General features: G+C 45.8%; 1 protein-coding gene across 1 annotated transcript in view; it reads left to right on the top strand.

The window, feature by feature from the left end:
• Window positions 1–2,975: 2,975 nt before the first annotated feature.
• Window positions 2,976–12,903, top strand: part of wfs1a (Wolfram syndrome 1a (wolframin)) — a 15,916-nt gene continuing 5,988 nt past the window's right edge. Inside the window, exons 1-8 of the mRNA XM_046047312.1 lie at window positions 2,976–3,095; window positions 4,346–4,425; window positions 10,947–11,091; window positions 11,179–11,352; window positions 11,563–11,640; window positions 11,717–11,856; window positions 11,984–12,115; window positions 12,213–12,458. Of these exons, the coding sequence (XP_045903268.1) occupies window positions 3,005–3,095; window positions 4,346–4,425; window positions 10,947–11,091; window positions 11,179–11,352; window positions 11,563–11,640; window positions 11,717–11,856; window positions 11,984–12,115; window positions 12,213–12,458 (1,086 nt within the window). The 5' untranslated portion in view covers window positions 2,976–3,004. The remainder of the gene's footprint in view (window positions 3,096–4,345; window positions 4,426–10,946; window positions 11,092–11,178; window positions 11,353–11,562; window positions 11,641–11,716; window positions 11,857–11,983; window positions 12,116–12,212; window positions 12,459–12,903) is intronic.

The raw sequence follows: 12,903 nt of genomic DNA, 5'->3' as shown, positions 1-12,903 counted from the left end.
CGTGACTTCCACTGGAGACGGAGGCTTCCCACAATCTGAAACGATGGAGGCAGGAGCCTCGTTTGTTTTACGTCTAATCGGGTCACGGACAGCCCCTCCTCCCAAGCGCGCTGTGACGCTCTGAACTGTGAACAGCAGCTCTCTCTGGGATACCTAAGAACGCACACACACACGCATAAACAAGTGAAATGATGCAGTGCTCCAATTTAATAGGTGTGTGGTGTACTAGTTTTAATGTCTAGTGATTGGCCACATGTAGACACAAATAAAAAGAGAGCAAGTCTTCCCACCAACCCTCTCCCTCTCTTTTTAATGTGGGGGCTGTGCGTGAGGAGGTCACACCATCAGCGGATTAAACCACCACGAGACATCACTTAACCCACATCTGGAAGGAGAGACAGATGGTCTAGCTGTGTCCCTGTCTATTGCAAGACATTAGCCTTGCATTGTGAGTGCAACCTGCGGGCTGCAGTAGGTGCTTTTATCTCCACCGGGCCGAAGCCAGTATGCCTGTGTGCTCATGAAATGTTTGCTGATGTGAGCCGACAGTGAGAGCTGATGGGAGGACGAAAGGCAGAGAGAGAGAGAGAGAGAGAGAGAGAGAGAGAGAAACTGGGAGCTGTCTTTTCAGTACTCGTGGAGGTGGACAGCTCCCAGAGGAACAATGCACCAAACATGAAACACAGCAACAATACATGCCGCCCATTGGAATGCATTACAACGAAAAACGGGTTTCTTGCCAGCAGTATAAAAACTGTTTTGGTACTTGAATAGGCTACTTGTAACTACATAACACATATCTGGAAGGAAGCCTTTAGCCTATATAGCACGTGATATGATAATCATTGTTATTATTAGGCAACTTACTTTATTATAAGGGTACAAATCACATTAATAATACATAATCAATGTATGTGTGACTTAGGATGATCAAATGTATGAATAATGAATTTCTATTGCTCAGTAGGCCTTTTATGAAAAAGTCACTGAATTTAAGTAAAAAATTAATGATTAATGGATCATCGATTAATTGGCATAGGCCTATTATTCTGGTTGACACCCACAGTTCATATTAATGTATATGCCACAAAATTTCATGAAATAAATTAGAAAAGGGCTTTCCAGCATTTGACTCTCTTTGAGTCTCTCTGCAAGCAGAAGAGTACATGTTCTAATTGAAATATGAAACTGTTTCTAATCAAACATCTACACGTTGTTCCATGATACAAGCACAACTGCTGGGGATTTGTCATACTTTTTCATTGCCCCCACTTCTCAGTGGTCAGTCTTGTTACCGACTGGTGCCATATGGGAGAGAGTCACACTCGATTAACCACTGTACATAGCTTTGGACCAGGAACCCCATAATCTACTTAAATAGTTCGACCATTCAGTGGAAAATAAAGGCGCATGCACCCTTATTGGACACAATTACCCATTTTAAGGATTTTATTTAGTGTGTGTTATATTATCTGTATTCTTTGTCAGTACCGAAAAGAGACGGGTGATTTAATTGAGGAAAAGATTGAAGAGAGGATCTAAATTGTTCAAATCAATGGAGCCCTACAGGTTTACCAAGCAAACAGGCGCTGAAAACCAGTCAGATGAGTTGGTCATTTGATGGGCATTTATTTCTCCCTATTAGAGGCGAGTCTATTTCAAGAAGGCAGGCCATTAAGTTGTGGTGTTGTTCAAGACCTGACACGTCAGAGTTTAACCACGGTCTGTGTGTGTGTGTCTGGTTTCGCCGAGCTGTGGGGTGTGTGGAGTTCGTGGATCTGAACATGGACTACTGACACAAATATTAAATTCAGCAAGACAATCAGCTTTTTATCCTGATCCATTTAGCCACTAAGTAAGGTTTCTCTATTTTGTTTTACTCTGTAGTTGCTGAAGGCGCATGTTTAGTTTTGAAAACTTACGCGAAGTGCATGAGCTCCTCGCACGTTCAGTGTCCGCATGTCGCCTATTCAGGACGGAGTAACCTCCAGGCAGTTCAGATGGCAGGCTGTGATCTGAATAATTACAGTAATGTCAGCGTAAAAATATCTCCCCCCATATTTTCCTCTGAGAGTTTAAATATGAGGTTAATAGAATGCTCCTGCTTTCATGTGTTGAGAGTTTATACCAAACATAAATTCGTTGTATACCTACAACGACATATACAGTGTTTTATCTCATCTTGCCACCTTGTTTTGCTTAATTGCAATTTATTAAATATGATCCAACGTCTTGTTTCACAACGCTGACTTGCAATTGGTAAAACAGGATTTCACTGAGGTTTGTGTCAGAACTCTAGCTCCTTTTAAAGGTAAGGTGTCATATTTTAGGTGTAAAATGTCCAGAGGAAAGGCTTGAATTTCATCACCCAGCTGTGTCTTTACTTATGACTCACTATTAGGAATTACCTTGATTATTTTGCTGCAGTGTATGCAGTTACATGATAAATTATTAACAGTCTTATTTTATTCCAGGTAATATGGAGAAAGACTTCCCATCAACCCCAAGTGCTGTGAACACCCAGGGGTCACGTCCTGTCCTGGATGTGCCCTCTCTTCCCTCCCCCATACAGATTCCTCCTTCACTTGTCTCCAGTGACCTCCCTGCTATCGATCTCTCTCAGACCACCAAATCTCCATCTTGCACAGAAACCACTACAGAACCTGGGAAATTATCTCATTCTTCTCATCCTTCTGCTCACACCATCTCTAAACCGATGGATTCACCTCTTTCTTTAGAAGGTCCAAAGCCCTTAACACCTGCTGCCTCCTCTAAATCCACTTCTAAAACTGTTTCTACTACCCCCCCCTTTCCTGCTCCAAAAAAAACACCACTCGTTCCCAACTGCTCTACGCCTGAAATTCCCACAATGTCATCCTCTTCCAACCTCACATCTGCCTCTACAACATCAGCTACCTTGGCCTGTAACACTCCAACATATTCCCCTAATTCTTCCTCCACTATTGCTTCCACCATGGCTCCTGCAACTTCTTCTACTGCTCCCATGAAACGCACCTTTGCCTCCATGGCCAAGCGGGTGATCATACAGGAAAGGCTCAGGAAAGCCGAGGAAGATGCCAATGATGAAGAGGATGGTAAGAACGCCTTCATTTTGAGTTTGGGATTAAACAACACATTGTGAGTTTTTATTGCCCTGAGAACTGAAGTCACACAACACAGACCCATTGATACGTTGAGGTGATAAGCTTTTTGCTATGCTTTGGAATGTCTTTCCATGCACAGCAGAATTACCCAGTCGTTGGATAAACATCTCTCTTGGCCAGGATGGGTAATTACTTTAGCTAACTGTGAAGATTCTCAGTTATCCAGGTCGTAGTTATCCAAGGGTAAAATCAAGGGCAACTGGACTTGACTGAAGACATTGGAAGACGTTTTACCTCTCATCGAAGAGGTTTCTCTTCACAGTATCTTCATTCAAGTCCAGTTGCCCTTGATTTAACCCTTCTTGGATACTTTAGCTAACTTAGTTACCTCATTGTAATCCAGTTTTGTGAAGCACCTTTGGCTGCATCTCTGCATAAAAGGTACCATACAAAAATAGAAATGAAATACATAAAGTTAAATTTAAAAAAACTTTTTTTATTATTATCCAGTGGAATCTCTTCTTCTTAGGCCTCAGGTATTGCTCAGTGACTGTTCTGTGTGTAAAGAAATGCAAACGAGAAGAGGAGCATACATTAATAATTAAACCTCTGGTGATTTGGGGACCTTTGGGGTCCCAACTTTCCATTTAGCGCCATCATCAGGTTTTTATTTGTCCAGTAATTTGGTTTATAACACCTGCAAAATTAACAACACTACAACCTCAGCTGTACTTTGTCTTTAGTGCTAATTAGAACATATTTGCATGCTTAACTAAGATGGTAGCTGTGTAATGGCAGACTGGAATATTCGACATAAGGCTTCATGCAAAGAAACTCAACTCTTTTGCTTAAAGGGCACTAGGGAGACACTAACAGCTATGAAACTTTATGCCATCGACAAGTATTGGTGTAACATCGGAGGTGGGCACGGTGCTGACAGAACTCTGGGGTCTTGTCACAGACATATGCACAGACATGTTTAAAATGCTCACACTCTCACATCTACTCCACCTCTGACTTCTTGTTATTCTCATGTTACGAAATATACTGTATGTCAGCTGGAACTCATTCATCTCTGGCTCTGAACACAGTATGTGTAAAAATCCTCTGCTCTTTCAATAAAGTAGGCCTTTAAGTTTGTAAGCAAGGGTGTTATGTGATCCAATTTGATTTAGAGAGTGGTTTTTGATAGATAGAGATGAATATGTGTACATTTAGGCATCTCCTCTCCTCTCCTCCAGATGAAGAACCAGAGGAAGATTTGTCCATGGAACAGATGGAAGAGAAGGCCAAAGCTGGTGATGCCAGAGCTCAGACCCGGGTGAGTGAAAGCATATTCACACAAAATGGCCCTTGGCATTGTTTTCAGTCCTGCTGGTTAACTCAGTCTGGTTGTGAGCATGTGTCTATTTTTGGCCACTTGGAAGATGATCTCAGGCTTTCAATACGACACACCAAGATACTGTGTATTGCAGCGCTGCACTTAATTTGTACGACTAATAAGGTAATAATCACGTTCTATTTACTCCTCGTCCCCTACCAACACATGCAAATGAAAATAAATAAATAAATAAAAAAGGTGCTGGCGGAAGAAAAATGGGGGCTAGAGGTAGAAGATGAGCCCAGACTTTTGCATTTAAGGCCCTTTAGCTCTGAAAGGGTAAATTCCTTTCAGAGTGAACATTTCAAAACATGTGACCATATCAGTGCAGTGGTTGGATATACATGCAGTAATGTAAGAGTAGTAGAGAGTGTAAGAGAGTGATATATTATTTATCATAATAGACAAGCTATTTATCAAATTGGAATAGAGAAAACACCTGCAGCTTAAACACAAGTTATAGACAGGGAATCAGTATTTATTGTTACTTAAAAGTGAAATTGTTTTAATTTAAATTATTAGTAGTAGTATTTAGATGCTTTGACAACACTGTCAATTTAAAATGCATGCTAGAAAAGCTGGTTTATGAGATTATATCATTTATAGACATAGACAGGATGAATGCTGAGCTACTTTAAATAAAGACACATCTCATCTCCTTAAACTGAAGCATGTGATGATAACTGTGAGAGAAGTTATGAAATGACAGTTAAGATTAGAAACCAGTCACTTGATATGCCTCTGCTACTCCTTTTAATTAGCCATGACTGATGGCCACAGGGACAGAGAATTATGGGTTCTGTAGTCATCTGTTGTCTGTGGGTTCCCCAAACTTCACTGTGAACTGTTTTGATTGGAACTACTTTCTACCAAAGAGTTAGTCCCTTTAAAACCATCATGCCTTGTGGATTATCAAAATTAATGGGGTTTCTGTTTCTGCATTAAATATCTTCACAGGGTTTATGAAGTAATAGGCTAATTAAGTAAATCAATTATGACATGATCATGTAAACTAATGTAAAATTTTTAATAGTTAATTTTTATTATTTCACAAACTAGTTAATGTTACATTCTAAATACATGCACACAACACAGTACATTAAACTTTATGGTCAACTTCCACAACTGTATAAAATGTAGTTATGTATGTAATTGAAAGCATCACCTCTTCTTTTAACAACACTCTGTAAGTGTCTGGGAACTGAGGAGATCAACTGCTCTAATCTTGAAAGTGGAATGTTTTCCTGTTCTTTTTTGATGTAGGATTTCAGGTGCTCAACAGTTCGTGGTCTCCTTTGTCATATTTTACGTTTCATAATGTGCCAAACATTTTCAATGGGTGAAAAGTCGGGACTGCAGGCAGGCCAGTTTAGCACCAGGACTCTTTTACTACAGAGCAAATAAACAAGGCTGTCCCTGAAAATGACATCTACTTAGCAGCTTATATTGCTCCAAAACCTGCATATGTTGTTCAGCATTAATGGTGCCTTCACAGATGCTGGCTTTTGAACTGTGCACTGATAACAACATGGACGGTCCCTCTCCTCTTTAGCCTGGAGGATGTGGCATCCATGATGTCTGAACAGAATTTCACATTTCACTTATCAGACCACAGGACAGTTTTCCCCATCACCTCAGTCCATCTTAAATGAGCTAGGGCCCACAGAAGTCAACAGTGTTTCTGTATCTGGTTTATACCCGGCTTTCTGTTTGCATGGTAGAGTTCCAGCTTGCAATTGTGGATCCAGCGATGAACTGTGTTCACAGACAATGGTTTTTGGAAGTGTTCCTCAGCCACTACAGAATTGTGGTCAGGGCTGAGGCTACTTCTGTTGTCCTGTTATCATTTAGTAGCCGTTTCCTTACGGATTCTACTGCCTCCATGGTGGGGATGCAGGTGAACAAAGAGGTCAAATCATAGGACACCATGGTTTCATCTGGGTCCAGTTTCAGTCCTCGAACTTTGTTTACAAAGTCAATGGGGTTTTGGATGTGGTGGGGTGTGTTACCAACCAAAGGGGCTAAGATGGTAGATATGTGTTTGGCAATGTTGTAGGTGACCGAGTTGATGCTGCTGATAATCGGCCTGAGTGGGGCTCCTTCTTTGTGTATTTTGGGTAGTCCATATATGCAAGGAATGGCTTCTCCAGGATACAAACGGTAATACTGTTCCCGGGTGATGGAGTTTTCTTTCTGAAGTTGTTGTAGACATTCTATGGCCTCAGTTTCTCATACGTGTTTGTGTCTATTAGTGGTGTGGTAGTCCACTGTGTTCAGGGCTACCGTGCATCTTCCTTTGTCCGCTGATAAGATGAGAAGCCGTCGCTGAACAGAGGAGGGGGTTTACGCCACCAATTACAATGCTGTCCTTTTATCACTTCCCAGGAAACTCAGCAAGCATTCCCTCATGGCCTCAGGTGAAGATACCAATGATGGTTGTTCAGACTTGGCCACGGGTGATTCTAATGACCATGGCGACTGTCGTTACCACAGCCAGGAGCACTAACGAACCATCAGTATCGACGATCCTAGCTAATGAACCCACAGAGGTTAAATAGATGAGTTTCTCTACCAGTCAGTCAGAACTGAAGAAGTCTGTGGTTTCTAAAGAAGTGATGGAGATGCTTGTTCCTGCTCATTTGGATTATTGCAATGTACTGTACACTTGTTTAAACAAATCCTCCATGGACAAACTGCAAGTTGTACAGAGTTGTACAGAAAGAACAGACTTTTGTCAAAGACCAACAGGAGATCACACATTACATCTGTGCTTAAGGATCTTCATCGTCTTCCAATTGGTTTTAGAGTGCATTTTAAAATTTTAACCATTGCTTACAGAGCCTTGGAGGAGGTTTATTTAGGGAAAAAGGGGGTTGAGGGACTGGAGTGGAGGGAGAGGAGGATGCCGGGGAAACACTGGCACAAGGAAACCGACGGGACGGGAACCAGGGAGCCAGGGAACACTGGGGCCGAGGAAGGGAGGATGCAAGGGAGAACTGGGAGGACGCCGTGGGGGAAGCCCGAAGAGGAGAAGTCCGGAGGACGAGCCCAGCCGACTGAACGGAGGACGAGGGTGAGTAAACCTGGGAGGGAAACAGACGGAGAGACAGGGTTAGAGATAACGGAGACTAAGCACAGGGAAAATATGGGAAAACAAGAAACATGAGAGCCTGAACACAGAGGTGGCACTGGGTATGGAGCAACGACGATCAAGCAAGAGTGGTGTGGAGAACCGGGATTGAAATACAGGCAGGGACGAGGTTGACTACTGGCAGGTGTGGCAGGCTGACAAGGTGGCTGATGAAGTGCAGGTGCGGGTCGTTGGCTGGGCTCAGGAGCAGAGGGAGAGAGAGCACACACAGGGGAGGCAGGCAGGGAACAGAAAAACCAAGGAAAAAGCAGAATAACTGATAAAAAGGAGAAAAAAAACCCAGGACACTCACCATCAGCCGAGCTGCCACCACAACAGGGCCCCCTCCTCAATGAACGCCTCCCGGCGGCCTTCCCACTGGACTAGGCGGGGCTTAGCAGACGAACGTCGGGGGGAGGAAGTCGCACTGGGGTCCGGCTGGTGGGGGTCCAGGGTCCAAAACAAAACACAGGGAATTCAGCGAGGGCTTCAGGACTGGGAAGGGTTAGGGGAACGGGCAGGGCTGAACTGAAGACCTAGTGCTAGACTGGGTGCCAGAGGGTAGAGCTGGGGGGCCAGGGAGTTCAGGCAGGGGGCCAGAGGGCAGAGCTGGGGGGCCAGGGAGTACAGACGGATATCCAGAGGGCAGAGCTGGGGGGCCAGGGAGTACAGACGGGCATCCAGAGGGCAGAGCTGGGTGGCCAGGGAGTTCAGACGGGGTGCCAGAGGGAGGAGCTGGGAGACTAGGGGGTCCCGAGGGCGGAGCAGAGGGACCAGAGGGTTCGGGCGGACGTTCCGAGGGCGGAGCAGGGGAGCCAGGAAGGGCAGGCAGGCAGTCCGAGGACAGAGCTGGGCAGCTTGAGGGCAGAGCAAGGGAGCCGGGAAGGGCAGGCGGGCAGCCCGAGGGCCGACCAGGGGAGCCAGAGAGTTCGGGCGGGCGGCCTGAGGGCGGACCGGGGGAGCCAGAGAGTTTGGGCGGGGGGCCCGAGGGATGGGCTAAGAGGCGAGACGACCTCTCCAGTAGCCGGGGAGCAAGGCAAGGCAACCTCTCCAGAGGCCGGGGCGAGACAAGCCAGAGAGTTCGGGCGGGCGGCCCAAGGGCTGGGCTAAGGGGCGAGACGACCTCTCCAGAGGCCGGGGAGCAGGGCGAGGCAACCTCTCCAGAGGCCGGGGAGCGAGGCGACCTCTCCAGAGGCCGGGGAGCGGGGCGAGGCAAGCCAGAGAGTTCGGGCGGGCGGCCCAAGGGCTGGGCTAAGGGGCGAGACGATCTCTCCAGAGGCTGGGGAGCAAGGCGAGGCAACCTCTCCAGAGGCCGGGGAGCGAGGCGACCTCTCCAGAGGCCGGGGAGCGGGGCGAGACAAGCCAGAGAGTTCGGGCAGGCGGCTCAAGGGATGGGCTAAAGGGCGAGATGACCTCTCCTGAGGCCGGGGAGCAATGCCAAACGACCTCTCCAGAGGCCGGGGAGCCGGGCGAGGTTACCCCTCCAGAGGCCGGGGAGCCGGGCGTGGCGACCCCTCCAGAGGCCGGGGAGCCGGGCTAGGGGCCGGCAGCGAGACAGCAGCAGGGGAAGTCAGGGACGAGGCTGCAGGGCTGAGGGCCTTAGTGTGAGGAGCAGGGGTTGGCCGGACCACCGACGGGGCTGGTGTCGATCGATCCGCCAGCAGAACTCGAGGAGAAGGGGTCGGCCGGACCACCGACGGGGCTGGTGTCGATCGATCCGCCAGCAGAACTCGAGGAGAAGGGGTCGGCCGGACCACCGACGGGGCTGGTGTCGATCGATCCGCCAGCAGAACTCGAGGAGAAGGGGTCGGCCGGACCACCGACGGGGCTGGTGTCGATCGATCCGCCAGCAGAACTCGAGGAGAAGGGGTCGGCCGGACCACCGACGGGGCTGAAGCCAGTCGATCCGCCAACAGAACACGAGGAGCAGGGGTCGGCCGGACCACCGACGGGGCTGAAGCCAGTCGGTCCACCAACAGAGCACGAGGAGCGGGGGTCGGGCGGACCACCGGCAGGGCTGGAGCCGGTCGGTCCGGGTTCTCCGGCTCCTGCGGGTTGGCACAGGCTTCCCCCGCAGCCACTTGCGGAGATCCGCAACTCTGAAAATATTCAAGCACATTTTTGTTCCGCCATCACTTCTCAAAACTTCTCAGAAGTGGATTTAGTGATGAAATTCCATGCGAAAATTGTAAAATATAAAACTTTCTGTTGCTGGCCTCTGTCAGGTGCACGCAATGAAGGAGCAGTGAATAGTGAATATTCTCTCTTACCAATCAGCAATCGGTCGTGTTTTCACCTTACATTTTAGTATCCCTCATCTGTCTTGGAACCTCGACGAGGTGAGGTGATACGAAAAAAAGTACCTGGAAGTAGGTACAGGTACAACATTTCTACAATGGAAACCCAAACAAAGGCGAGTGGAGCCAAAGGGCCTCTGCTCAGACCAGCTTGGTTTGAGGGCGTGCCTGACCCCCGCAAGCTGCTTGGCAAGCTTTATGACGCGTTTTCATTGTGATATCACAAGTACAGGAAGTGAAGGGCTGGACTACAAATGAGCTGTTTTCAAGCAGTTCAGAGCAGTGCTTTCTGTGGGAGATGGGAACTCCCTTTGGGCTTTTTCACTTTGCAAACCTATTACACAAAAAAGAGATATAACTCAATAAAGGAGAGGGAAAAAGCCAAAAAGCATAATACCACCTCTTTAAGACACATCTTTTTAGCATTTAACTAGCCATATGGTTTTGTATTTTATGTGTTGTTGATTTTTTACTGTGAAGCACTTTTTTGACCCCTCTTGTCTCTGTGAAAAGGGCTATATAAATAAAGTTTACTTACTTACTTGGATGAGGAACGAAACGTCTTCTAGTTTTTCTTCAACCAAGTCCAGTTGCCCTTGACCTCAACCTTTGTTGGATAACTATGACCTGGATGAACTTTCACAGACACCCCCCATTTTCACTTCAGAAAGTCTCAGCCTCTCTGTGATGCTCTTTTTATACACAATCATTATACTAACTTGATGCCAGTTAACCTAATTAATTGTGAGATGTTCCACCAAGTGTTTTCTTTTAGCATTTTACAACTTTTCCAGTCTTTTGTTGCCACTGTCCCAACTTGTTTAAGCATGTTGCTGGCATCAAATTCAAAATGAGCATATCATTTTCCAAAAACAATAAAATATCTATTTTTCAACATTTGTTAAGTTGTCTTTGTGCTATTTAAATATGGGGTTTTAATGTACATAATCACATTTTGTTTCTATTTACATTTTACACAGGGTGCCAACCATGTCTGCGTGAGCTGAATTAATCTCTTCTTTTCTGTGTTTCAGCTGGGTCAGCACTACTTGATTCTTGCTGAAGAGAAGGACGCAGAGCTAAATAATCGTCTTGCCGTTAATTGGCTGATTAAAGCAGCTAAACAAGGAAGAAAAGGTGCAGCAAGAGCACTGCAGCGCTGTTGGATCCAGAAAAAAGGTTCAAGTTACAGAATTCAATGCGTGCATGTTTGTGTATTTGTGTTTGTAGCTCCTTAACTGTACCTTGTCTGCCATCCTCTACCAGGAATCACTCCAGAGAATGAGGCCGACATGCGGAAGTTGTCAACAGAGAGTAAGTTTGAGCTGGCAGTACGTAAAGCAGCCATGATGATGTACTGGAAACTCAACCCAGAGAGGAAGAAGAAGGTGGCTGTGGCTGAGATGCTGGAAAATGTCAGCCAGGTCCATGCAGTGCAGGGTACGATGCACACATAATCACACATATGGAAGACACCATATCAGTTTAATTTTTTTGAGTTGTGACAACAGTCCTGCCTGATGTACTACAGTCTGCCCTTTGTGTATTTCAGTATTTGCAGCTGTCATGGTGAAGAATATCACATTACTTGGCAGGCCACCAGAGAAATGTTTGTACATCACTGATGTTGTGGTCATTCCTCACCAATAGGTGGCACTGCAAGCAGGATTCCTGGCCCAACGTCAGGCCAGACGCAGAAAGTACTGGAAAGCATGGTCAGCAATGAGTGTAAGTATCCAGACAGGGAGAGAAACAGAGAATGTAATGTTTCCTCTTGTATAACTGCCTGCTTTATGTCCCTCAGCCACACAGATGGTGGACCTGGATGACTTTGTTGAGATGACTAAAAAGTATGCGCAAGGCATTGTCCCCTCTGCGTCCCAAAATGACAGCCAGGTCGCAGCCAAGACCGAAAGCCCAACACCCCATGGCAGTGGTGGGGAGGTAAAAGACCCAAATCTGCCAAAATAGAAATAATCTGCCATCATAAAGGCAAAGTCTATTTGTCATTATAACTATTCAGACCAGTGTGTATTTGTGTGTTCATGCATGTGTATTTGTGTTGCACAAGGCTGAGCTAGTCCCATCAGGACACAAGAAGGCCCACAGAAGTAGTTGGAGTTTTAGCCGAAGTGGGATGATGCTGGACTGTAAGCAGACTGGGGCCATAAAAAAAGCCATGGACATGAAAACACGTTTAATGGTATCTTAATCATATCTAGTATTACAATTAATTCTGTTCATTAAATATCTGTCAAATATCTATTTACTGTCTAATTATCTGCCCCTCTTCACTTCAGACGCTGCAGTACCCACTGCAAGCCATTGTGGAGATGAAAGAACACCTGGTTGACTGGGCGTCGCGGGCCGGTGTCCAGTGGCTGAGCACAATCATCCCCACACAACACGTCAACGCACTTATTTTCTTCTTTATCGTCAGCAACCTGACAGTTGACTTGTTTGCTTTTGTCATCCCTTTGCTTGTCTTCTACCTCTCCTTCATCTCCATGATCATCTGCACACTGCGTGTTTTCCAGAGCAGCAAGGTGAGTGTAGTTGCTGATTCTGTTGAAAAATAAATATTTGTGCATTGTTTTTCAATGCAAAACTATGTTGCATTTACATGTTTATCTGTCCTGTCAAGACACTGATATATTTGCATTAAGATTTTCACTTTTTTTTCACAAGTAGATGAACATGTTGTAAGTTTTCCATTTGTCTTTTCCTCTGTTCACAACCTATGCCAGTGAGAAACACATATAGTCAAGTCATCTAGTCATTTTCCTTACCGTTGTAGAGCACATACATTTTACATGAATCTTGACCTGGTGGAATAGCATGAAATGCAGTGGAGAAGCCAGTGGACTAATCTCATGACTTAATGGTGGGGATTTCTGGAGAAATCTAATACCGTGACAAATACCATGATATAGAATGAACAATGACACACTAACATTAGCTAAGTTGTGGGTTAGCAAACTGTCGCTACAG

This window comes from Micropterus dolomieu, linkage group LG04 (assembly GCF_021292245.1).
Source record: "Micropterus dolomieu isolate WLL.071019.BEF.003 ecotype Adirondacks linkage group LG04, ASM2129224v1, whole genome shotgun sequence".
NCBI classification, from domain to species: Eukaryota; Metazoa; Chordata; class Actinopteri; order Centrarchiformes; family Centrarchidae; genus Micropterus; species Micropterus dolomieu.
This window is presented reverse-complemented; position numbering and strand designations above follow the sequence as displayed.